General features: G+C 40.1%; 1 protein-coding gene across 3 annotated transcripts in view; it reads left to right on the top strand.

Annotated features, from left to right (window-relative positions):
* Nucleotides 1-26,658, top strand: part of LOC102796102 (roundabout homolog 2) — a 69,544-nt gene that overhangs the window by 10,517 nt on the left and 32,369 nt on the right. For 2 of the 3 annotated variants that reach the window (XM_087851043.1, XM_087851042.1), the window contains exons 2-6: nt 2,683-3,009; nt 19,896-20,053; nt 21,937-22,057; nt 22,134-22,275; nt 25,622-25,749. In XM_087851043.1, coding sequence (XP_087707169.1) covers nt 2,683-3,009; nt 19,896-20,053; nt 21,937-22,057; nt 22,134-22,275; nt 25,622-25,749 — 876 coding nt within the window. The remainder of the gene's footprint in view (nt 1-2,682; nt 3,010-19,895; nt 20,054-21,936; nt 22,058-22,133; nt 22,276-25,621; nt 25,750-26,658) is intronic. The other variant, XM_087851044.1, reaches the window with a different exon arrangement.

Genomic DNA, 26,658 nt, shown 5'->3' with positions numbered 1-26,658 from the left:
TCCTCTCAACATGTTCAGCTCATTGTTTAGCTCTCCAGTCCACAGTGTTGTACAGTTCATATCAGCCAACAGTTTTTACCAAAAATGCTCTTTTTCATAAACCTGCCAAGTACCGTACGGAGTGATTGATGCTGCTAGCAACTAGCTGCAGAACAAAACGGGGCATCTTGTAGCTGACGAGCCAGTGCGCGATTTCACTCCAGAGGTGGTGAACAAAAACGGAGCATAAAGGATGTTTTGACTTGTGTCCATCAAGTGACTTTTGTTCTATAACTTCAGGATTTATTAAGAGTTACTTGTCACATGTTAAAGTTGAATATACCAACATTAGATGTCATTTTCTTTGCTCTCTCTAATTTTCCAATACAGTTTGAGTTTGCTTTGAAAGTGCACAGAGTTCATCCGTCCACGTTTCATCTGTGATTGAAATTGAAGGTCTTTCTTTTATTAAAGATTTGCCTTCAACAATAATTGATTAGTAAACAGTAGAATTTAATAGTTCGTTTAACTAAATTTATGGATGATGAGCTTGATGACTCAGTTGCAGCACGTATGAGGTTGTCAAGTCTTAAAAAAAATCATGCTGATGTCCTAATGATGTCATGGTGAAGTCATGGAGATATTGAATATGAAACCAGGCTTCCAGGAAACACAAACAAGAGGCTATACTATGATTTGTGGCCATATATATATATATATATGTATATGTATGTATATATGTGTGTGTGTATTGTGGCTCAAATCCTTTGAAATGACTCTTAATCTAATCAGAATGCTATCCATTGTTTCCATAATGATGGAAATCTGGCCTGTCGTTTCAGTCGCACGTACACTCTACCAGCTTGACTTGGAGAGACGCTGTGCTCTATGGGCCCAAAATTACGGAAGCGTGAGGAACACGGAGGAAGCTTGGAATTTCTTTTTTGATATATGCACCACTGAGCAACTCGTGTTCAAATAACTGAGGCACCATCTTGTCATCAATGCAACATGCACCTGAACCCGTGGATGTGGATTTGGAAAGGTGGAATCTATTCAAATATGCCTGCACTACGCGGTGCCGGTTTAAGCGTTTTGTTTTGCTTTTTTTTTTTTATTTTTAAAACAAGAGTTACTCATTAAAAGTGCCTCAGCAGTAGAGCTTGGCCTTTTACTGCTTTGACCTTTACTTTATGATTTATATTTCCACCTCAGTTGAAATGCAGCACTGAGCTCCTGGGACCTCTTTTAAGAAGTCTGGTCTCTCTCGAGTACATGTATACATAGTGCTTTTTAAAAAATAAAATAAAATGCAGTTATCACTCAAGAGGAAGTGAGCACAGAGTGATGTAACTGTATTACATGATCTGGGATTAGAAATCCTTTATGTGCTTGCAAACAAGGTTCAACACCAGGACATCTCTGGGCTGCAGATCCTGCCTTTATCAAATATTGTTCCAATGTCTCAGTTTCAATATAATATATATTATCCTGTGTATAATATAACAATATAATATATGTAAACAAAGTGTGTTTTCGCATCAGTACTCAGTAAAGGTGCCATACCTTATTTTAATGGCTCTGCTAGCATTCATCCACAAGCTTGCATTAGTGTTTTGAGCTGTCCTGGTTTGTGACCCTGGCGCTGTGAGTGCTCGGATCGCACTTTAGATGTTTACTTCAGGTTTGTGCCATAGCAGCGACTTCAGCCTATGAAAAAAACATAACAACCACAAATCTGCTTATAGCTAAAAAGTGAGGATTTATCCTGAAGCCTCCTGATTTAAGTGTAATGTAGCAGCAGCATGTGTGTCATTAGGTTAGGCCCTGTCTGTTCCTCTCCAATGATAATGTAGGATTTCCATGCAGTCTAGATTATGTGCTAAGAATAATGCCTCAGAAAGAACAGCACAATAATCAGCGGCACAGTGACCATTTCATTTTCTCTCTTTCTTTCTGTCTTTTTTTTTTGGTTGGGGGAACTTGAGCAGCAGACCATCTGCTCCTCAGAACCAAACTAAAAGCGGCAGTCTTTTGAATTATTCATTTTTTAAAACGAAGCACATTGTTAGAGACATTTGGTCGTGGTCTAAAAGCTTACCTTGGGTCCTGAAGAAGTGTGACTTTCTCTCACAACCGAGCAAAGATAGTAATGGATCCCCCAGAGAGAAGGGAATATGGGAGTTATCTACGTATGTCAGTCTGCGTAGCTTCTTCCTTTAACTTTAGTCTTTTTCCTTCAAATGCAAAGACCTTGTCTTATACTCAGCTTTCAGCCAGCTATCATCTCTACAACTATCCTGCCTGACACAGAGATTGGCTATTACCATATCATATGGCTGATTGAATCCTCTGTGCTGCCGGTGGCTTTGCTGGTGGCTTTCTCTGCAGCGTATGTACACTGTGTCCTGCTGTTTAGAGAATATAGAAAGAGCAGATAGATGTCAAATTGATTTATTTATCTAAAACGCACAGGTTGTTGTTGTTGTGGGAAAATGTAGCATCTTACTTTGAACTTCAAACAGAGATTACTGATGATTTTCCCCTTCACCACACAAATTTATCAAGCATCTCCGAAAGAAGATTTTTCTCTCCTTTCAAAAAGGTTTCGCTTTTGTCTGTCCTCTCACAAAGAAACTGTTTCCATGAATGACAGCAGGTCATCCCGATAGATAACATCTCACCTTCATCTCGGCTTCACAGGGTCTCGGCCGCGTTTTGAAGACAGCCCGCCGCGGATTGCGGAGGACCCCTCGGATTTGATTGTCTCCAAGGGGGAGCCTGCCACCCTCAACTGCAAGGCAGAGGGCCGCCCCATCCCCAGCATTGAATGGTATAAAGATGGTGAACGTGTGGAGACAGACAAAGATGACCCACGTTCTCACCGCATGCTCCTGCCCAGCGGCTCCCTTTTCTTCTTGCGCATCGTGCACGGCCGACGGAGCAAACCAGACGAGGGCATTTACACCTGTGTGGCCCGCAACTACCTGGGAGAGGCCATTAGTCGCAACGCTTCACTGGAAGTTGCCGGTAAGGCCTTGTGTTATTGATCATCGTGCTAACAGTGTTTGTGGTTCCTTATGCACTATATCTTGATATGTATGTTATGTGTACACAGATGCCTCACAGTTGTGTCCCAGATCTTTTTGCAGCTGCCTGCCAGCTTTGTGTGCTTTTTAAGTGGACATGCTTAAAAATAATGACATGAAACACACATACAGTAGGAAGCGACTTCTAAAAATATTGAGGTGTAGGTGTAGGTAAAATCAGTGATAAGTAATGGCCTGTGGATTCGTCCTTATTTTTTTTGGCTACTTTGGCAACAGTGATGCAATTTGTCTTTAAGTCTGTGTGTGTTAGTTGTTTACACTTTTAGAAGAGGCAGGCATGCAATCATTTTGTGCCACATTAGGCAGCTTAGCTACTATACATAAATATTAAGATATAACAATACACAACACATGAAAAAGATTTCAGGTTTTCGAAGTGAAACTGTGGTATATAATGTAATGGGTGCAGCTGAGTGTGGATGCTGAGCCATAGTTAGTGGAGTTTGTGACACTACTTGATTTCACTAGAAACTTGACCCTTAAAACTTTTCAGATTTATAATCTTGGACTTATTTCATCATTAAAATCACACATCTGGATTTATTGAATGACGCATCTGTGGCTCCATTGTGCACTATTGTGTCGACCACAATCTCCACAGATGCAAAACTGTTTATTACACATTTGCTAAAAAGAGGGCAAACTCAGTCACCCATTGCGGCTGATGAAGCTTCAGTCCCCCAACTCCGTACTCATCTGCAGAACAACACCCATCTTTGACAGATCGTTCTGTGGCTGCAGCTTGCACTGTTTCTGCATAACTGCATAAAATGTGTTTTTATTAGCGCTGTTATCAGTGAAAAATGTGCCTTCAAAAAATATTAGCAAATGTCATATTTGATAGTAGCAGTAGTACGGTTTTTCTTTATTGTATTTTTCATTTCATGATGTGTAAAATGTTTTCTGCCTGGGCTGCGGGCAGGTAAGTTCATCTTTACGAAGCCACGCTGTTGTGATTTGCATTTCAGCATTCTCCTTAAAAGTTTTTGAAAAGGTTTCCCTGGAAAAGATTTTGTCTTGATGAGTGCATCTGTTGTTCTAAAAGCTGTATCATTTCATCGCAAATCAGCGAATTTTTAGAATTTTTCCTTTTTGACTATCTCCAAGTTGCGCAAAAAAATTCTCTTCTCCAAAGATTAAACATTTATAACGAGCACTGTGAATTTCCAGCTCCACACCTCAAACACTCTTTAAGACATATTCTTTTGAAAAATGCTCAGTTGATCCACACTAGAAGGCAAACATCTAAACATTTAACAGAGCACATTTCTGCAACAAATCTTTGGACACCTGAAGCCAAGATAAACTTGTACCTGAATGATGGGAAGAGAAAAGCATGAAGGAGGCAAACGGCTCATTATGCGAAGCATATCGCATCATCTGTCAAACATGATGGGGGAGACGTGACTGCATGGGTATGTATGGCTCCCAGTGGAACCGAGTCACTGGTGTTTATGAATGCTGTGACTGCTGATAGAAGCAGCAGGATGAATTCTGTAGTGTACAGGGATATACTCTCTGCTCAGATTCAGCCAAATGACCTTCATCCGAGATTAAGAACAACCATTATATTTTACTTTTTTTAAAGTTTGTTCAGTTACTTTTGAGTCTGAAAAACAAAAGATTTTTTGTTAAATCACTTGAATCAAAGTTGAAAGTTTGTGCTTCACTCAGATCTTGATTGCTTAATTTAGAACAGTGTAGTTGTGTACGGAGGCCAACATTACAAAAAAGTGCAATTATCCGCTCACTTACGGAGATGAATGTAACTGTTCAGGAGATGCATGGTTGTATGTTTGCCATGTTTCTTATACTCTGACACTATTGTGTCTACAGATTACTGTGAATGAGACTTTTGTTTGAGAGCCGAAGCACCCAGAACCATCAAGGAGGTCATCACGTTTCTCACTCCTTTTTTTTTGTGAGACCTCACCATTTAGAGGAATTAATCCAAAAAAAAAAAATTACAATACGTATGATTATGTGTACAAAACATTATAATTGTATGTGATAGAATTAGAGAAATTGGTATGTACTAAAGTCGGTCTCCTAATAAAGCATTTCTAGGTTGATAAATACTATTATAAAGGCTGTTTGTAGCTGATTTCAGCCTGGCATGGTTCCTGTAACGTGGCTTTGTATTGTGCTTCTGTTGGTTTTCAAAGTGCAAGGTCCCCGCAGCTTCTCAAACAATTGTGACTGAAAGTAATGCTGAAATTAGCAGCACTGATTGGCCATTTTGGTAATTGCAAGCAAGCATACACCCAGCATGACCCATGGAGCCAAATTTTAGGAAATAATGCCAGGCTGACATAAATTATGCTTTGATAAAATGAGATCATTATGTTGCTATAGTTCAAGTCTACAAACTACTTAAGGAAAGCCTGAGCCAAAAAAATAAAAAATAGATAATCATTATTTGCTAATTACTCTCCCTGTGATTTTCTGTCTAAATGGATTTAACATTTAGTAAAGGAAATGCCAGAAAATTCCCCATTATAATTTCCTAAATCTAAGTTCACGTCTTCAAATGTCATTTCGTCAAACTCCTCATATTTGAGCAATTGGAAGTGGTGAAATATGAGGATTTTTACAGCCAATATAGAAGATAAGGCATTACTCATCTTTTCTGTTGGGGCTGCACTGATGAATGTTTGTGTCGGCTGTACTGGACGTCTCTGTGGCAGTTAGATTACCATCTCCTCACCTCAGAGTCAGTGTGTACAAACAAGATCAGGAGAGCATGCCTTTAAAGCTTTGTTATTTGTTAGCTTGCTGCTGAGCAGTACAGAGTGTGAGCTTCCTCATCTGTTGGTGGAAGTGTGCACTGAAGTAGAAAAAAAGACTCCCTCATGGAGCCGTGTCTGTTATTTTTTCTCCCCCGTCCAGGACACGTGCCATTGTCTTCCCCCTCTTCTCGTTGCGCCGGCGTGGCTCGGCCCTGGGCTGAACTGCGGCTCTCTTTGGCACGAGAAAATGGATTAGTCAGTGGGTTGATTAGGGGAAGGAGCCTAACAGATTAGCAAGGTCGAATTGTCCTCGTTAAAAAACACAAAACAGCAATTTGAGCAAGGCCTTATCTGCCTCCATACTGAGGCTTCTTTTCTAGCAGTGTGTGTGTGTGAGCGCTCACGGCTGGCTGACCTCATCTGTGGCTTGGGTCCAAAAATAGGGACAGTCTCCTCAGATATCCTGCATATTGACAACCATAAGTGTCTGCAAGTAATGCAGATATCCAAGCTGGGAGGAGATATAAGGCTGTCATATTGCCTCTTTTGAGTTGTTGATAATAAATGTAGCTTTGTGTGCTGCTGATTACAGTGCAGTCATACTGGTGAAGGGATGATTCACCTGCAGGCACCGAGTGACTAACAGTATTAATAAGTGCCTGTTTTGCTCTAATCTCAGTGCCTGCAGCCTACCAGGGCATATGCTAGGACAGCATGATGGTGGTCTTGGATTCCCCCTCCCCTCTGTGTGAGGTTGTGCTGACTGTGGGGTAAATAGTGACCCAATTAGCACTGGCATCGGGGGCGGGGGGAGTCTGCAGTGTTAATGAGAGGCCAGTTTTAAGCTGGTGGCCTTGCAGAAATGTGTGTCGGTTGTGGCTCGGTGGCAGGAGTCTGAGAGACAACAGGTGGGAGGAGGAAGAGCTTAAACCTCCCACTGAGCAGAAATGAATACTGATGCATCTGTGTGAATGCTGCAGCTCAGAACAGGGAGGAGTGCTGACACTAACCTGGTTTTCACCACATTAATTACTCATTTATTGCCGGTGAATGATGCATAATGCATTTGGCTGCATGACTAAGACTTTTATCTGTAGTGCACTAGCCACATGCCGTACTTTTGCTTGAACTACTTCGGCAAATTGTTCTTATTCCTCTGAACTGCAGGGTGTCATGGATAACTGTAGGGCTCGAAGACTTGTAGAAGCCCACGTGAATCATATTTGGAAACATTTTTGGAACGTAAGCCACATTTTTGCAGAGCACCACTGCTACAAATTAAATTCTAGCTGATCACAGAAAACTAAATTAGAGATGTTTAACATTTTGCCCATTGTTTCATCTTTCTGTTCATTCACACTGATACATTTAAATTCTTTCACAGAAGTATTTGTTTGCTGACACTGGGGTGAAGCACATTTCCATTCTATTATTTTTCCACATTTTTTCCGCTGTGGTTGGTTTCATTCATGCAATGCTTCTTCCCAGGGGAAACCATGGATGTGTTAAGAGAGCTGACTATGGGCGCAACCCAGTGGCAGGGTACATATCACATGGGCTAAAAAGCCCTTAGGAATAGAATTGCTGGTTCAGGGCCTAGCGGCTTCTAACTGCATGTCATTTCCCTGCTCTCTTGTCTGTCAGTCTCTGCTGTGCATGGTCAAATAAAGACTAAAGGCTGCCAAAAACATGTAAAATAATAAAAAAGACAGCTAATAATTTGCTGTCACTCACCAATTTGCATTTTATGTGGGCGACATTTATTTTCAGAGTCTCACAAATTGAATAACTGAATTGAATTATTTCTTAGCATAATACTCTTTAGATAGTTTAGTTTGAAGGTTGGTTTGAAATGGTTCAGGGACTGATATTTTGCCCATCTGTTCTGCAGTCAAATTAGGGAAGACTGTGGTTGGAGCCTGTGGTTGTGGCCAATGAAGTAGTGATCTTGTTACTTTTAAAATGATTGCTTTGAAGTTTGGGACCAGGTGTGCAATTACATGGAGTCAGGTGCTGTCGTCAGAACAACTTTGTGATCAAGTCAGTGTGCCATCAATCTGCAAATGAATGGGTTAAAGTTGGCATGAACTGTGAAAATCCAATGAAAATTGCAAATCCGTTGTTGTCTACATGCACAGAAATAGACCCTGTGCACAAAAAAATGCTAACTTCCCGTTTTAAGACCGGATGTGGGGTTGTACATTTCCGGTAGCTTTACTTTGCAGTCAATCACTACTGCAAAGATGGACTCCAAAATCATGTTCAAAACACTAATACTGAAAGATTGCATTAAGGTACAAAGAGCAGAGGTGGGAACACTCACCACTGCTGTGTCATAAAAAAATCAAATGATCAATTTTTGACGATTGAAGCGTGCAGATCGATTGGTTGTTTACATCACTCAACATGAGCAGAACTGCGTTACAAAATGAGAAGACACATCGTCCAGATTCAGAAGCACATCTCTGTATAGTGTCAGTTCTTATGATTTAAAGAGGCAAATGTTCAGTATTCAAACTACAATAGTTTCCCCCGTTATGTCGATATCAGCTAGCCAAGAACACACTTACACAGCATGTCAAGAAACAGTGAAAAAAAGCCACAAAAAAAAAAGAATCATTGCTGGTAAGGATTTCTATACATTAGTATTTACAAAGGGTATGCTGTGACTTACCTTCAAAATTACAGTGGTCCCTTGCTACAACGCAGTTCATCTTTCGCAGTTGTGCTGTTTCGCGGATTTTCTTAGTGCAATTTTACATTTTTTTTTTTAACAGCTCATTGTGTTCTGCGTCCTAATCAGCAGCAGACCACTGTCCATCTCCTCTGTGCCGTCTCTCCTGTACAGTACAGAATCGCTACATCGATCGCTGATTCATTGATTCATTAATGATTCACTGACGTTGAATTCTCTCGCAGCTGCTCTATTCCCGTGTTCTGGAACTGAAAACAGGGTTTGATCTTTGGTTTCATTCTATAATACTGGACTTATTTTTCTACAAAGGTTTGAACTTTAGAGTTTTAAACAAGAGAGAAAAGTGAAAATGTTCATGCCTGTCTGATAAAAGTGTATTAAGTGTGTAGTGAGGGGCTTTACAGTCTTAAAACATCTATAATAATTGTAAAAAATAAAGTTAGCTACTTTGCGGATTTCACGTATCGCTGGTTATTTTTAGAACATAACACCCGCGATAAACGAGGGACCACTGTATACAAATGCTGAGAAATATAAAATTTTAATCCTTTTTCTCTTTTGTTGTGGGGGGCAGGGGGAAAATATCGACAAATCGACGAACATCATTTACAGATATATTCGGTAAATGCCCAAGACATCTTGAGAAATGTAAATCGCCACTTGATTCATCCATTTGGTTGACTTGTTTTGGAAAAACCGACCATAAACAAGGAGCGAATATCACACCGGAAATGAAGCGCTCTACAGGAATTTCCCCACTGGAAGTAGCATATGCTAAGGTGCACATAGTCTATTCACATTACCTACTATGAGTACAAATTTGAAATAGAAATTCAGAAATTCCTCAACAAATACTGAGTAGTTGCTACAGGATGGCAATTTAACGGAAAAATGATGTAGGCTTTACTTTCATGTTGAGATTTTGCAGACATGTGACCACGTGACTATATGAGTATTCTGCAGCTGGTTGCAACTGATGGGACAGAGACAGAGTGCACTGAAACATGTCCACTAGACGGGAAAACATAACAACATTAGTGAAATCTATTTGCACTGAGATACAAACGTTTCTGTGTGAGCTGTGCTAAGAAGCTATCTTAGCAGGCTATGCTAGCAGTTAGAAACTAATGCTAGCAAATACCTATCGAACAATTAACAGTAGCAGTTCTGAAACCGAGGCTGAAATCTCCTTATAAATGTGTCGTTGTTCCAGTTTTTCATTTGTTAAAAAAACTTTCTATAACTAAGCTGTCAATACTTAGTTAAAGCATGCTAGTGTTATATGTTTTAATGTTTAAACATTGTTTTGCTAATGAGTAAACTGGAAATGCAACAGAATAGTGATTTTAGTCTCGATCCTATTTTGATCAGTTGATCAGTAAAAAGATTTTTCTCCACATTTAGCTCATCCGGTCGAGGCTCCATCCATCCACAGGTAATAAGAATTGCTACTGCTCCTGTAGCATTGGTCAGAATCTAATCAAACTTGCACATAGTGATCACTTAGTAGGTATTCACCAAAATATTGCTCAAGGTCAAGGTAACATTTAGTTGCAGTAACTTGTGAATTATAATGGATTGTGAGCCTAGTACATCACTGACGTGTGTTCTGGTCCTTATTCAGCCTCTAATTTTAGAAGCAGGGTGTGAATGATGGCTCAGAAATGAAGGCATGCACTCCAACATGATTTGGAGAATCAGCTATAAGTGGTGTGCTCTTAAAATGTTAAAATAATTTCCCTGCTAGAACTACTAAAACCGACGTTTGGATATACGATTAAAGTGCTTACTGCATTTTATTACAAGTATCAGGATCCCAGGCTTTACTATTATTTCTGCTGATATATAATGTCTTATTGTTTATTGTACACCTTTCTCAGGTTAAAGACTTAGCTTTTCAATTTGACACCTTTTGAAAACTGTTCTGGGTCATTACCCCATTGTTGTTGTTGCAGTGCTTTACAGTAGAAGAAAAAGGCATGATCACATTAGCTACTAGCCATTTTAAGATGTAACAGGTTTTCTTTGCAGAGCTCATGTTTCCACAGAAACTCTAAGAAAGAGGTTTCTATAGTAGTAGAACACTTGAAGTTGTGGCCCTCGGGCCTCCGGCCTCTGGGCCTGCAGCTCGGTTCACTCTGGCACAGCTGGCTGCCGGCAGAGCCGGCGGGCACCCCACTGCAGCCCCCTCTGGCTTCTGCTCCGTGGCTACTGGGTGACCCCTCATCTGGGGCTCTTCCCAGGAGGGTGGCACGGATGCCCCTCTGGTGGTCCTCCTTGGGCTCCCACACTCTGGGGCCTCTGGATGTCTGGAGGCTGGATCTCCTCCATGCCTGCACTGTTAAAAAAAAACATCTTAAAAAACAGTAATATTCCGGCAGCTGGGGCGCCAAAATACTACCATAAAATAACAGAAAATAACTTTCCCATGAAAATACAGTTATTTTCAGTAATGAAAATAGAGTTTGTTGCGCTAATTTTACATGGGATTCTGCTTTTTCCAAGTGCTTTTAGACATTAAATTAGGAACATTTTAACGTGATCAAAGAATGAAATTACCTATAAACAAGGTGAACGAATGTGGCAATATGAATAATAATACGTAAATGTACAGAAATATACAGTTAACAGTTGGTTTAAATAATAATGGATGGCATGCCCTGAGACAGAGGCGAAGCTGCCATATCGCACCATTGGCCATCACCAGTAAGCGGTAGGTGAAGAGTCTTGACCACGGACACAATACGGAGAGTGTCCGAGCCGGGGCTCGAACCGGCAACCTTCTGATTACAAGGCGAACTGCCAACTCTTGAGCCACGATCGCCCTAACTAGCAAAGATAATAATACTTATGTGATGTAACACAAGCTTATAGGAATCATGTTATATACTTTTCCATAGCATTACATTTGAATTCAACAGTTCGATCTTTCAAATAACGGACAGATATTTGTGAAATCATGATACATTTCTGAATGTATTTTAACAATCTAAATATGCATATGTACAAAAAATATATTTACAAAACAAGTAAATTGTGTTTTACTATATTTACAGTGATGTTATGTTATTTTACCTTTGACATGTAAAATCACAGTCTACTTATGTAAATTTAATGATATTCTAGAAAGACAGTACAAAACTGTAAAATATACAGTAAGATACTCTGACATTACTATTTTTTGGAACAGTGTGCTTCATGCCCTGGGGGACAGGGCTATGGCTCTCTACATCCTCTAGCAGACCATTACATGGGGAAACCTTTTGAATACAAGTGTGCTGATCCACACAGGTGTGCACACGGGTGTTCACTGTTCATAGACATAAACTACACCTTTATTGGCTGCTATTCCCAAGCACATTGTGCGCTGTCGGTCCTGCTTGCTACACAACAACATTCAATATTTAGTATTTACTGCTTTTTACACTTAGCTAGATTAACGTGATGGTGTTGTGTTTAGTATGTTGCTCTGGGTTTTTTTTTTGCTTGTTTTCTCTTCTTCTTCTCTCAACAGGTGATCCAGGAGATTTTTTTTTCTTTTTCTCTTTTTAAGTGCCATTTCTCACTGTCCCTCTTCCCTTCTGTTTTTCTTTTCCTTCATCTTTCAATCTCCCTTTCCTATCCCTCAGTCATGTCTGTCCCATCTGTAACAACAGAAAATAAAATAAACAATAACAACAAAGGTTGATCAAATGGACCAATAAGGCAAGGTCGTGATGATCCATTTGGCAAAGTAAATCCATTGGGTATCCTTGTTGGTCTTCAGACAACAATTCTGAAGGCTAAACAACCAGATGGGACAGGCAAAAAAAAAAAAAGAAGAAGTTGTGGCCTTGATTCACACAAAGGAGATGAATATGTAAAGTGTAACAGAAATGACTGCTGGCTTCACTGAACCATGAGATCTATCCATAATTCCTTAAAATTATCTGAAAATTTAGAGTTCTGTCTTCAGGACTATTCCTATTTGATGCAAATTTGCTGTTTAAGTAATTATTTTTATATTATACTATGCATTTTTTGCACCTGTGGTCCAAAAGCTATGGTTTTTGTGTAGCTGCTGTTGCTCTCTTCCAGAGTACCTTGTAGTAAGGAACGTGCACAGCTGTGAAATGCCAACAGCAGTCATAATTCTGCCTTTTTTCCGTCTCTTTTCACCGCCTGTTGAAAAACCAGAATAATGAGACGGTAGGAGTGGACTGAAATCCATTCCCTTATTCTTTTTTTGCTTAAAAAGGGAAAGAAAGAAAAACAAGTGGGGGGGGGGGGGGGGGGGGGGAGTAGTAGTTGTGCCTATTTAGAAATCATGAATGTGAATGTCTGGCTGTCTCGGCAAGGAGAAAGTCACATGGTGTGCCAGGATTAGAATAAAGTAGGACAAATAAAAAAATAAAACTTGCTTAAAAGGCTTTAGAGCCAGATGTTCCTCTTACTCCTGATGAGGGATTATGAAGGAATCAAAGTTCTGCTTGCAGCTTGCTTCTTGGCTTCTCCTGCTTTCTGTTTTCCTTTCAGCATAAAGAATGTGCAGGTATTATCTCTGATGAATACAGTTTATAGAATATTTGTTTTTTGGTGCATGAAATCAGTCAGGCTAAATTTTAATATGCAGTTGTGCAAATATGAACCACTGGCATGATTTATTTGAATCCTGTCAGGGATTACTAATATTGCAAAAATGTCTTCACTCAGGGCCGATTTGTAATTGAAACAGCATTGCATTTTTGGAAAATGGAAGGATTCATGACCAAGTCGTTGTCATAATGGCTGTTTGCCCTGGAGTGCCTTCTCATCACCCATCAACACCATCAGACAATGGGTGGATTAAAGCAATCTCTCTTCGCTGTAGGCAGAGTCTCCATTAGCTATGACAGGGCAGTATCACAGCAATGGGATTAGACCACCTCCCTAACGGGTTTTCTGCTCTCCGGAATAAAAGAACAATCGAAGTCAAGCAGCGGGTCGTCTGCAACTCTCCAAAATGTGCGCTTGCTGCTGACCTTTTACCCTTCTGTCCACCCTCCTACCTGTCAGCCATGAAAACACAGAGCTAGTTGTGCGTTCACACATCTGTCAAGGCCAATGCTGTCTACTGTGTCTCCTTCCCACACTCGCTGTCACCTCATGTTTTGCACGAAACCTCTGCAGACCCCCCCCCCCCCCCCCCCCCCCACACACACACACACACACTCTCCTGTCTGTCACACTCACGCGTCATGTGTTGCTTTTTTTCAGCCGCTGCATATAAAGAATCCATGGACTGCTAGTCATCCATATACAATATGCAATACAAAGGCATTTTCATATGATTAATCGCTATTGTTCATGTTTCCAAAAAAACATTAACAGATGGCCTTTCTGCAGTGTTTAGCTCTCGTCTGCTCAAGTCTATAATATCACTTAAAAATCAAGTGATGAATATTTTCGGGGAGATTAAGTCTCTTAATCTGTATATCCCTGAAATATTAAAGTAGTTGAAATGAACAGGCGCTCCTGGAATACTCAGCACATAAAAGAATATACCACCAAAAGTCATTTAGGTCTGCTTTGGTATTGTTTAAGCTCACAGAAAGTGCCTTGGGGAATATGAGGATTTGCCTCAGCAGAGGCAGGGTCAGCTCTTAACTGCCCTGCAGTAACCACACTGCTTGTCTGAGCCCAGTGTGAATGGATAGAGGAGCGAGTGTGGGGCCTGGTTTGGAAGATTGCTTCCTAGACCCAGTCGCATTATGTCTGAGAAGTTATATTAGGGACAGCAGCCCCTCAGGACATGTGGTTCATCTGTGTTTCTGAAGAAGTTTGTCGATTTCGTGGTGGGACCGTCATTGCATACAAACATCCATGGGAATCTCTGTTTGGCATGGCAGCCTTTAAAGTCGGAGCAAGGAAAGATCACATTAACTTGAACACAGCTTCAAAGAACATTTCGGAGCTTGTGTTGTAGTGTTTGGGGGTAATGATGGCAGAAATTCTGCTCTCTGGCGTTCGTTTCGACCCTCAAATGTCCCACTTTCTGTGAGACTGTGCCTGGGGACTCTAGGACTTAAATGCTAAAGGTGTGTACGTGCATGGGCTTTCTGTGTGAACTCATGTCTGTGTGTGTGTGTGTGCATGTGTACAGTTCAGGGATTAGTTCCTTGCCCATAACTTTTTCACTTCAGTCACTGTGCCAGTGAAACAAAGGCCTCAGCGCTCCTATCTCACCAGGCCTTACAGACTGAAGTCTAAAAATAATGCAGCACTTTCAATTAGCCCTTCAGCTCTGCAAAGTATTTGAAATAGGCAGCCAAGTGAGCAGCTTCAGGGTTATTTGATGAACAGACTGTTGTAAGGAATATCGTTTTTGGTTGTACTCCATCCATTTTAATATCTTAGAAAACCCAGACATATTCTGTGAGTAGTCGTGCTGATTGCTTTTAGTCAGTGGTGGGATTGGTATTTTGTTTATTGAACACAAATGAGCTCACTCGTACGCCTCAGAATTTATTCAGTTTACTGCATTTTTAAGCAGTAGACTCAGACCAAAGGTTGTAGTATTTCAAAGTCGTTGCTGATACCAAAGAAAATACTTGATACCATTGTCAATACCACATAGGAGTGGGAAAAAAGAATACCATCTTTGATCTGATTGCTCTTAGAGATACTGGAGGTACCAAGGTGAGGTGCTCCAACCAGAACTTGTGCCTTTTTTCAGCTTCATGGACATGAATAATAACTTTTTATGTAATTGAACACAAATTTATAAGTAACGCATTTCAATAGGAAACATGTTTTGTGTCAGAAGCAGGTTTCCAGAAGCAGCCGAGAGATGATTGCATGGCAACAAGGGGAGAAAAAGTTTTAAACGAAGTGAAAATGCATTGTGTTTTTCTAAATCTAACCAAATCGTTTAACAGCTAAACCGAACTGCACATTTGTTAAAAAAAAAAGTATGACTTGAACTTATGTAACAGGCATGAAAGCCAACAGAGCTTACCAAACCTCCAACCACTAAATGTGGACTTTTTATTTTGCCTTTTAATGAGTACATATGAAACTATACTGATGTTCAGGGGACACAAAATAATTAGGAAATTCATGTTGAGGAACACGAAAACAAAATTCAAACAGCACATTTAAAAAACATAATGATCATGACTAGATTGCGACCTGCCACAGACCATGCCCTGCAGCAGGATATTGTGCCCAGGCCACACTGGCAGAGTGCTGCAGACCTTTCTGGATCAAGAGCAAATCTAGTCCCTATATGCTTCCTATCCAAGATGCTGGGTTGGTGCACTAATAAGAGGCAGACACAACCAATGATCCACAGAATGAATGAAGAGCGACAACAGAGCCACCCAACTTGTACAGTCCATGCATCGAGAAGCGGCCAGACCTCATATTAAACACCATGTATATATTGTATCTACACATATGATAGTTTTGGTCTATATATAATATTGTGTTTCTTTCTTTGTGTTTGGTTTTGCTGAAGTTCCCAACTGTTGTGTTGGGAATTTTGTGGAGGGTATTTTTCTTTGTAGCAGATCTTTGGTCCGTGGATACATAAAGAGCTTCTGTACCGCATTGATTGACTGTGAATAATAATTAGTATATCACTGAGGGTAAATGAGAAATTTGATGATGTCAAAGGGGTCAGAAGTCTTAATTTCCAAAAGACTTCTCACTTCAAATCTCGTAGCATGAAACAAAAAGAAATTGGGGGAAAAATGATTTCAGTCGGTAAAGAGGGTAAACTTCCTCTTTGTTTTCAATGCAATTTAGTTACAATACAGCCCGAGTTAAAGAGAGATGGGCAGAGAAGGTAAATGAATTGACCGTCTAGCACTTGACTAAGTATTGAATATTTATTGCTGATTACCCCAAGACAATCGTGCCTGTTGAACAAGAGTGAGAAATGATTTTCTGTCTTTAAATAGCTGCGATAAAGTGATTTCAAATGAGATTTTATTCAAGCCCAGTGGATCTGAATATTGATGCTGTATTAAAAGGCCAGGGCTACCATGTTGACACGGACCTGTCAGGCATGCTGGTGGATAATTAATGTTGCATAGATTTAGTCAGGTACTCAGAGTAATTGGCTGAGAATAAACTAAGTGCAAGTCGATTTAAGGTGGCTTACAGAAATGTCACAATTCTCAGTGACTAAAGACGCCACTAGCTTCCATATACCACTTTCTGCAGCTCAACAGTTTACAGTGAAAACCAGTTTTACTGGAAATTTAAAGTTCTGCCAATCTTAATTTTCACACAAGTGAAAAAAGCTGTAAGTCATTTCAGATGAAATAAATTAATATTGTAATCTAATTTCGTTAAGAAGCTGTTGAATAGCAAGGTACGCTTATTTTAGGTCCAGACTGAAACATATTTTGCAAGTTAATAAACCAGAAGCAATCTATACAAACACAAAGAAAAACAACTTTTAACTCTGTAAGTAGTTTTGGCAGATCTTTACACTAGCTGCCCTTCATGACACAACCCCAAAGGGATTTGTGTCTTTTCTCCTTGAATGGGGGACTTTTTGCTTGTTAAGTGAATGTGTAAACTACTACTACTACTATGGAACTACTCATGCAAAAAATAACAGGAGTAGAAAAAGATTGCAAAAGTGTTATGCTATAATTCTGAACAAATGGGAAAAAAAAACACCTTGAAAAATATTAATTTAACAATCCAAGAGGCAAAATATTTTCAACCGAGATAAGAGGATTTTAGTATTCTAATAGCGGGATTGCAAATACTTACAAATGACCAAAGATTTTTGAAATAACCGCTAAAAAAGCAAGAGATTAGCTCTGATATGCAAGTGATGGCCACTGGGATATTATGTCCTCTTGACTTGCAGCAGGCAAACTTATTACTTAGTGTTTCCTCTACCATTGCATCAGACTTAAGGATGTTGCACAGCAGCCCTGTTTCTCAAATAGATAACAACTTGTTACCGTGGCCCACCAAACCCATAGAGTCATACACGCCTAGGAGCGTGACCCCCCTGACAACCACCAGTGGTTTACTCGTGGATGTCAACCACCTAATGAATGGAGACTTTAAACCTAATGAATATACCAGTGCTCGACACTCAACTTTAACTGTATGCTGACCAGTGTTGGGAATAACGGCATTACAAGTAATGGCGTTACCTTTTTCAGTAACGAGTAATCTAACCAATTACTATTCCTATCGTTACAACGCCGTTACAGTTATTAACAAGAAAATGTGGTCCGTTACTATTTTTCAACAAACAGAGGGTTGAAGCTGTGTTCAGTTTACCGCATCTTATATCAGTTGCACGGAAGTAGCTGTAAGTAATCTGGGCGCTACAGCTTTAAGCAGCTGCGCGCGCTCCCGCGGACGGTAATCACGATCACTGTCTAGCACAACACCTGGAGCTAAGGGGGCAAAACAGTTGCATGAGTGCTGCTGTTTGACTGAGGAAGAATAAAGTAGTCGGCCAATCACATGACCACTTAAAGACAAAGCAACAAGGTGACATATACCAGTTTTTAAACTGAGTTTTGAGATGTGAGAGATTTGTGACGTTTAGCGTGTTTGGAGTGTGTAGTTAATGTGTAGTGTTGTGGATTTTATGTTTTTTGTCTGATTTTAGATCAGTTGTGTTGATACAGTGTGTCAAAATGAAAACATAACTGTAAATTCAGACACGTGAGGTTGTGCTGAAAAGAATGATACCAAACGAGACAAAGTAAATAGTTTTTAAAGGTAAAATGTGGAGGGGAAAATCAAAAGTAGTGAAAAATGGCCAATTATACCCTGGACCCAGTTTTTTAAAAAAAGTAACACAATAGTTATTTTTCAAGTAATTAATTACTTTTAGAATATTGTAACTCAGTTACTAACTCAGTTACTTTTTTGAAGAAGTAACTAGTAACTATAATTAATTACCTTTTCAAAGTAACTTGCCCAACACTGATGTTGACACTTATTTTGAAAAAGCTATAAGCAAGTTTTTAGCAATTCTGACTGTAAGGCAGAGGTGAGTAATTAATTTTCCCAAGGGGCCTAATTGTAACATCGACTAGCAGTTTATAAATAGAACCAATTAATATTGAGCAGCATTGAATTCAGCTTATTAGTGCAGCCCTCCACAGCAGTGCCAGTTTCTCATGTGGCCCCTTGAGAAAATGATTTGGGAAAATTGGCCACCCCTACTCTAAGGCAAATTTGGGCTTTCATTGCTGGAGTGTTGGCTAAACTTGCCAAAATCAATAACCCTAACCCTAAGTGCAGGGCAGAGCCAGAAATAGCCCGATATTCAGAAGAAGGCTCTTATTATTGATGAGTCAGCCACAGCAGACATTCGGAGAACTGCAGTTCTTAGCACTTGATTGGAGCAAGTGAACTCATTTTTTTTACACTTGTTTTGCCTTGTAAAGACTTAAAAAAAAACCTTTTCCAAATGTCTTGCTTTGCCAGCAGAGAGGTGTTAAATGATTTGTGTTTGGTCTGCTACAAAGGCAGTCATTGAGTGAAGATTGGCAGAAAAGCCCAAGATCTTTTATCTTTGCACCTCAGAAAGATCGATGAAATATTCATTACCGTGTAAAAGCAGACCGATTGATTATACTGGAATAATACACTTTGGTTCAGAAAGGATCCTGTAGGACTGTGTCTATTGAAAATGTGAGCCTGTCAATTCAGTTCAATTGTACATCAGGTCTCTTGAGAGTGTTCAGTTCACAGCTCTCACTGAGGCTTTCATCTGTCAATCACAGCACAAGATTAGAAGTTATCAGAGGTCGCCGTGTCAAAGTTCTGTCGTCATCCACAGCGTGGCGGGAGCTCAAACTTTAGAAATGACACGAGCGGAAAGGCTTTGCTCGGTCGGTGCTGATTTCTCTTGACTCAGAGATGTGCTGAAGATTTGTAAGATAGCTCTTGAATCAGAGATACAATCCTCTCGTTGATTCAGAGGCAGTTTTTCTTCTTTCTCTCCCCTGCACACGGGCTAAATTATGAATGTGCTGTTATTTGTTTACTCCATGTTGGAATGAGAGATGTGCATTATTCATCTGTTCTGACAGGAGAGACATCAGAGTAGGATGCAGGCTTTAAAACCAAGCACAGACTAACAAGGACAATGCTGGGGATGTAAGCAGTCAGGCACAGGCAAACACAATAATTGACTTTCTCTATAAAAAAAAATGTGTTCAGAAAACTCTCAGCAGAAAGATGGTTCACCTGGGAGAAAGCAGCCTTAATTACTTCCAAGACAAATTGGTGCTTCATTTGTTGATACTGGTTATATGGCTGTGTGCCGGTTTGCTGATCTGTGAGTCTGATTTCCAGTCCTTGTTTTAAAGACATTACTCATACAGGGCCCTCTGAAGCTAATTAGATTTCTTTGTGTCTTCTTTTTAGTCCTGAGAGATGATTTCCGGCAGGCCCCGAGTGACGTGGTGGTAGCTGCCGGTGAGCCTGCTGTGTTGGAGTGTGTACCTCCACGAGGTCACCCCGAGCCCACCGTGTCCTGGAAACGCAACAACGTCCGAGTCAGCACCAAAGATGAGCGCGTCACTGTAAGTTCAACAATCATTAGAAAAAACGTTCATTTTTAGCGAAAAATACAGCGATTTGTAAACCCGATAAACTCTACTGCATTAATCTTTACATCTCTGGATCATCTCCAAAATCTAACCCTCAGAGGTCAAAGTAGTCATAGCTGGTAACCCTAAACCTAACCATATATTTGGGAGAAAGACAAAATTTACTTTCTTTTGTAAATATTTTTTGATCTGTGTAAGTAAGAATGATGATTTTCTTTGTTCTCTGATTGCAAAGACTTTGGGGAGTGACTAAAGAAAACAAAAGTTTAAGCCTGTGTGCCTTGGGTTAGAGTTCTGCCCATCACCAATGATGACTCAGACCTCAAACGGTTAACCAGTTTTAAGTTGGATGCAGTCTCACCTCTGGTAAAAATCTCACTCCAGAATGTTTTCAGTTGTCCTGCTAAACAAACAACCAAAAACATCATACCAACCTCCCTGGCAGAAGAGGTAGAGGAAGATGGATGTCTGGTTTTTGGATTTTGTCATCAGACAGTGATCATGAGGGGCTGCGTGGACATCTCAAAATTATGATGATTCAACATGTGCCCCAGGCGGTGGATTTCAGGTGGCCTTCAAAGCTAATAGATCCAATCTTTCCTGCATGTCCTGAGCCTGTCTCAGGGTCTCCTCCCTTCAGGACACGCTTCAACCACCTCATCTAATCAGATGCCTAAACCACTTTAACTGGCTCCTTTTGGAGGAGTAGCAGCTCTACCCTGAGCCTCTCCCAAATGACAGAGCTCCTGAATATTGGGGTGGAGGGACTGGTATACCCACGAGAAAGAAAGACGTACCTGTGGGCTGTCTTGTGGGCCACCAGCTGAAGGAGGAGACATAGGAGTTTGGTGCTTTGTGGATCAGGTGGCAGCCAGAGGCACAGTGATCTGATCCTTGGTTGGCAAATGTGGCTAAACTAACCTGCTAAACTAAATTCTCTAGAAAGGTACCGAGGCACAAAAATAGCTACAATGTTTTTATTTCCTTACTGTTACTTTCTTACTCATTAGTTTATTATAGACCTACTGTAGTTTCCAATTCCTAACATCCATGATCAATAATTCTGGATATAAATCCAATGAAAACCAACATCGAACTGTACTTAATAATGGCCATAGCCTTTATACATAAAGTGTGATAAATATTATTGGTCTGTGCTTTGAGGCTCAATTGTTGCCAAAAACTATTAAAAATACAATAGAGACCTACATTTGAAATGAACACGAGCCCTGAAGTTTATTTTGAGTTAATCCCACATACTCTCTAGTGATGTGAGTACTTTGCAGTGCTCCAAATGCGTATGAATCCATCTCTGAAAATAGTTCTCAAAGGTACAGTTTCACTTCTGACTGAGTCACACTTAATTAAAATCTGTGTCTTTCATAATTTTACTTAAAAAATTCCCTCAAATGATCTAGGAAAACTCTGTTGTACAGGTGGGAGAGATATCAATTCAGACTGCCAACAGTTTCTGTTGACTATCATCTAATGCGGACACCTTCGTACGCTGCAGAGCGTAAAGTGTCTCTGATTCTGCTGTCGCTTTTCTTCTGTCCTCTCATGTGTAAAAACAACAGCTGGACACAATCTCTGGTTGTTGAAAAGTAGATTTGGAACTGTGAGAAGTCACAGGCGGATGAAAGATATTGTTTACGTCAGTAGCTCAAGCAGGAGCTTTAAACTGAACTTAATTTCAAGTAAATCTGTGTTGAGAACCTCAAGCATAAGTAGAAAATAAACATCGCAGCAACGTATACACGGACACCTACAGTGACTCATACATGGTTTTGAATATGAGCGATTAATGATCTTTGCATCAGTGCAAACATAACTAAACATGCCATTGTGTTTTTCAGATGCGTGGTGGCAAACTGATGATCTCTCACACCAGGAAGAGCGATGCAGGCATGTACGTCTGTGTGGGCAGTAACATGGTTGGAGAGAGGGACAGTGATCCTGCAGAGCTGGTGGTGTATGGTGAGGTTCAAACAGTTACGTAGTCAGTCCTTCGAAGAGCATAAAGTGGTCATGTTTAAAGGCATCTGTTGTCTAGCAGAGCGCCCCGTGTTGGTGCGAAGACCTGTCAACCAGGTGGTCATGGAGGAAGAGACTGTTGACTTTCTATGTGAGGTCCACGGGGATCCCGCTCCTACTGTGCGATGGCGGCGAGAAGAAGGAGAGCTTCCCCGCGGGAGGTGAGCTGATGGGCATGACCGCAGACAAATAGAGAGACAGACTGTTGATGCACAGACAGCCTGAGAGCACTCTTGTGTTAACACACATGCCCCAGAAAACGTAAATATGTGCAGGAGCTGTTTATTAACTCGTGTCTTTCTGTTACATATCACACCCGCGTCACATCACACTTCTGAGGCAGCAGCGCGCCTTCTCCCTCAGACTGATTCCACCTCGCTGCCATAATGAACACATTGGGAAATCATTCCTACCGTTCTCTATAAAACTGTATAACACCGTTCATTCTGTGACAGGTGATCACACCTGTCAGGCATAAGAGCCCAGACAGATTTTTGTATTATGTCTTCATGCAGCTGTTTTCTCAGATTTATAGTGTTCATATTATTTATGAACACCTCTCTCTTACAAGTCATTCCTACTTTTACTCTCTTTAGCAATCTTTGTTTTTTAATCACTCTTTTAGAAATATATATAAATCCCTGCACTATCTCATATTAAAGGTCCTTTATAAGGCGCCTGTGGCATCCACCTGTGTTGTTTATTTGTTGTTTATTGTCGACTGCACTCTATCTATCTATCTATCTATCTATCTATCTATCTATCTATCTATCTATCTATCTATCTATCTATCTATCTATCTATCTATCTATCTATCCATCCATCTATCCATCCATTCATCCATCCATCCATCCATCCATCCATGAATGAATGACTATTTGGACAATTGCAATTTTTGTAACTATCTCTGCACACCACCACAGTGGCTTTTAAATCAAACTTTCAAGCTGTGATTGAACTGCAGGTTTTCAGCTTTGATTCAACAGGATTGACAAAAGTACTGAATTAAGTACCAATTTTCAGAGGCTGGATCATTTACCGACAAGCATTTCCATGGCCACATGAGGCCGGCTCTGTTGTTATACCATCAAAAATTAAGCAGTTAAAAGTCCTGGCATTGATTCCAAGTAATGATCTTGCATTTGGTATCTTTTCACTGGAACTATCAACATGAGAGCCAAAGAGATGTGTTTCCAAGTGAAGGAAGGCAAAGTTTAAAAAAACAAAATAAATCAGAATAAGAGAGACAGCAAAAAACTTTAGCAGTGGCCAGATCAACATTCTGCTACATTCTTTAAAAAAAAAAAAAAACTGGCCACCTTAGAAATACTAAATGGACTGAAAGACCACAGATGGAGCTGAGGAATTACTTCCCTGAAAATCCAACTAAATCAAAAGGTAGACTGTCCATGTCAAGTTTGCAATGAGATGCCTTTGTGAATGGAAATACAGAGAACAATAAACCACTGGTTACACTCAACAGGAAGAGCAGCAAGGCCAGATTAGACTCTGAAAAAACTCTGTATCAGACTGACCGGACGAGAAAAGTATGAAGAAGCATACTTTGGCGGTCTGATCCAGCGTACCACATCATCTGTCAAACATGGTGGAGGCAGTGTTAAGGCATAGGCCCGTATACCTGCCAGTGGAAATCACTAATGTTTACTGATGATGTGAGGGCTGATAGAAGTAGTAGGATGAATTCTTACGTGTACAGAGATATACTTTCTGCTCAGATTCAGCCAAATGCTGCAAAACTGGTTGGGTCGCACTTCACAGTACAAATGAATACTAGTCTAAAGCATACTGCAAAAACAGCCCAAGAGGTTCTCAAGCCAAAGAAATGGGATAATGTTCAATGGCTAAGTCAGCCATTTGATCCCAATCCAACACAGCGTGCTTTTCAGTTACTGAAGACAGAAACAAAGGCAGAAAGACCCACAAACAAGCAGCGAGTGTAGGCGGCTGCAGGGAAGGCCTGGCAGAGCATCTTAAGGGAGGAAACACAGCGTTTGGCGGTGACCATGAAATCTAGACTTTAGTTTGTCACATTAATTCTGAGCCTCTGAAAAAAGTGGATTTTGTGTAAAAAAACAGTTTTAATTCTTGATCAGTTTTTGTTAAACGCCTTGAATTAGTGATGAAAGTCTGTACTTTAGTCACATCTTGTTTCAAAATTTCATAAAAAATGAAAAGACTGAAAGAATTTTATGGAGAGAAGTTTCATGCTTTCTTATAGTAATGGCGCTATAATAATCATTTTTAGCCAAAACTGATAAATAATTCTATTATTTTGAAACTTAACAGCTTAATGACTTAAACAGCAGAGATATGAACTTCCCATAAATAATTTTCATATTTTATGTAGATATAATTTTACTTACTTATTTTCAATTTAGTGAGTTAATGCCGTCCTGCTCCACAATGGCTGCTGCTGTTAGAGTCTTTTACAGATTACAGCTTAATTTGAAGCTTGTGATAGCAGCCGCTAAAGGGATGTGTTACTGGAAATGGGGGAAAGCTAACTGGCTTTGACTATTTTCCAACAGTTTCACAAAACTGTGTCAAACATATGGCCCTTGATTTATTAATTATTATATTCTTATATTGAACATGACCTGCACACACTGGGGATTGTAGCAAAATGTGATAGTCGGTAATATTTCATAAATGAATAAATATTCATATTAAGTATGACAGTTCTTTGGCTGATTTTTCTGTGAATTGGGAAGTCTTACTTTAAACTTGGTGATCCCTACATAAGCCTGGTGTAAGAGTCTTTATAGAAACATTTTAAAATGCTACTCATATATGTCTCATTAAACGTGTCCATATACAGTATTATCCATTAATGGGAGACCAAATGCTTAAATGTATGTCCTGAACAATTTTGGCAAAACCTGCACAAAAAGCAAAGTCACAGTGACTGCGGTGTAAGAGTTTATTTGTCCACTTGGCGACAGGATGATGAAGATTGTTGTTTCATGTTTGCAAAGAGCTTTTCTGTCTTTTATCTTTGACTTTTACCTGTCTTTCATCTTTTTCCATTTCATGTCTTTCTTCGGTTGCTCACTGATCCATGAAATAACTGGAATTTAAGCAGATTTTGCTCTTTGTGTTTCAGTAATTGTACGCCTTGCGTAGACAAAGAGAGTTACACTGTACATAATATAAATAATTCTTTATATTTAATCTACTGCCCGTACAAAACCAAGTGAAAAATCCTTCGATGTGTTGAGGTAATCTCATTTCTTTCTAATTGATTTTCATCAGTTTCAGTCATTTTCCTGGAGCCTGTGACAATATCTAAAGCAGATAAGACACATTGTTCCACCGGTTTCAAGATAATGCCACCTGATAGCAAAGAAATCCTTCTAAGGACAAGAAATTCCATTACCCCAAACCACTGGCAGAATTTTTCACTTTGTGGAGATTAGTATGGTTACTTATTTATTTATTTTGCTATGCATCCGCCAGATCTTTCATTAACTCGCTTTTTATTCACAGGTTTGAAATCCGCAACGGCAACAACCTCCGTTTGTTCCGCGTGAAAGAGCAGGATGAAGGGACGTATACCTGCACATCAGAGAACAGTGTGGGCAAGACGGAGGCTTCAGCCATGCTGCAGGTGCACGGTGAGAAGCACATCATGCATATTGTATACAAACTCACACACACACACACACACTTAGACATGCATAAAAAAAATCTCTCAATTCAGGGCCATTTTCACGTATAAGGTAGCGTCACATGGCAGCTGCATCATGCAAAGCCTGTTCCCACTTGATGTCCAACGCTCACTGTGTTATATCAGTCCCTGTCCAGCGGTGCTGCCAGGAGCTTATGCTAAACCGTATGGATTACGCCATTTGACAGATGTTTGGTAGATGTGTGGGTTAACTCACTGCCAGAGAGCAGTCTCAATATTAATAAGACATGACTCCCCCCACCTCCTCTCTTCCTGTCTCTTTATCTCCCTCCTCCCTCCTCGTCCTTTTCACTCACTCGGTGTCTTGGTTTAAATAGTCTCAGACAACTTCATCCGCTAATGCCTTTTTCAGTGTAAATGAAATCCAAACCAAGCGGTTTTCTGTTCACACTTTTCTGTTTTGTTTCTTTGTGCTTTTACATGCTATACTTTCCGTTTAGTTGCTCAGCGTTTCATCCATCTCATTAATTCTCCATCTCTCTCCGTCGTGTTTCAAACTCTATCATCATTCCGGTCGGCCGGCTCTGTGAGTTCACTTTCCATCTAATTCTTCTCCACAGAAGGGCATTTATGTTGCTCATTTGTCTAGAAAAAAAATATTTTCTGTATGACGTTCTTAATGGTTTTTAAAAGCAACTATAAATGCCTAATGGTGTAAATGAGTTCCTCCATTAGGTACTGACATGTTGACAACATGCCTGTTGCTGCAGTCAGGCATTAAGTAAGCCCCAGACACAGTGACTTAATGTACAGCAGATTAAGGACTCCTATCAAACACACATCTGCTGTGTTGAGAAGAGTGTGGCACCATAATTTCTAAATCCTTCTCTCTTTT

Source organism: Neolamprologus brichardi, chromosome 14 (assembly GCF_056152115.1).
Source record: "Neolamprologus brichardi isolate AB-2024 chromosome 14, ASM5615211v1, whole genome shotgun sequence".
NCBI classification, from domain to species: Eukaryota; Metazoa; Chordata; class Actinopteri; order Cichliformes; family Cichlidae; genus Neolamprologus; species Neolamprologus brichardi.
The sequence above is the reverse complement of the archived record's forward strand: the minus strand, read 5'-3'. Positions and strand labels throughout refer to the sequence as shown.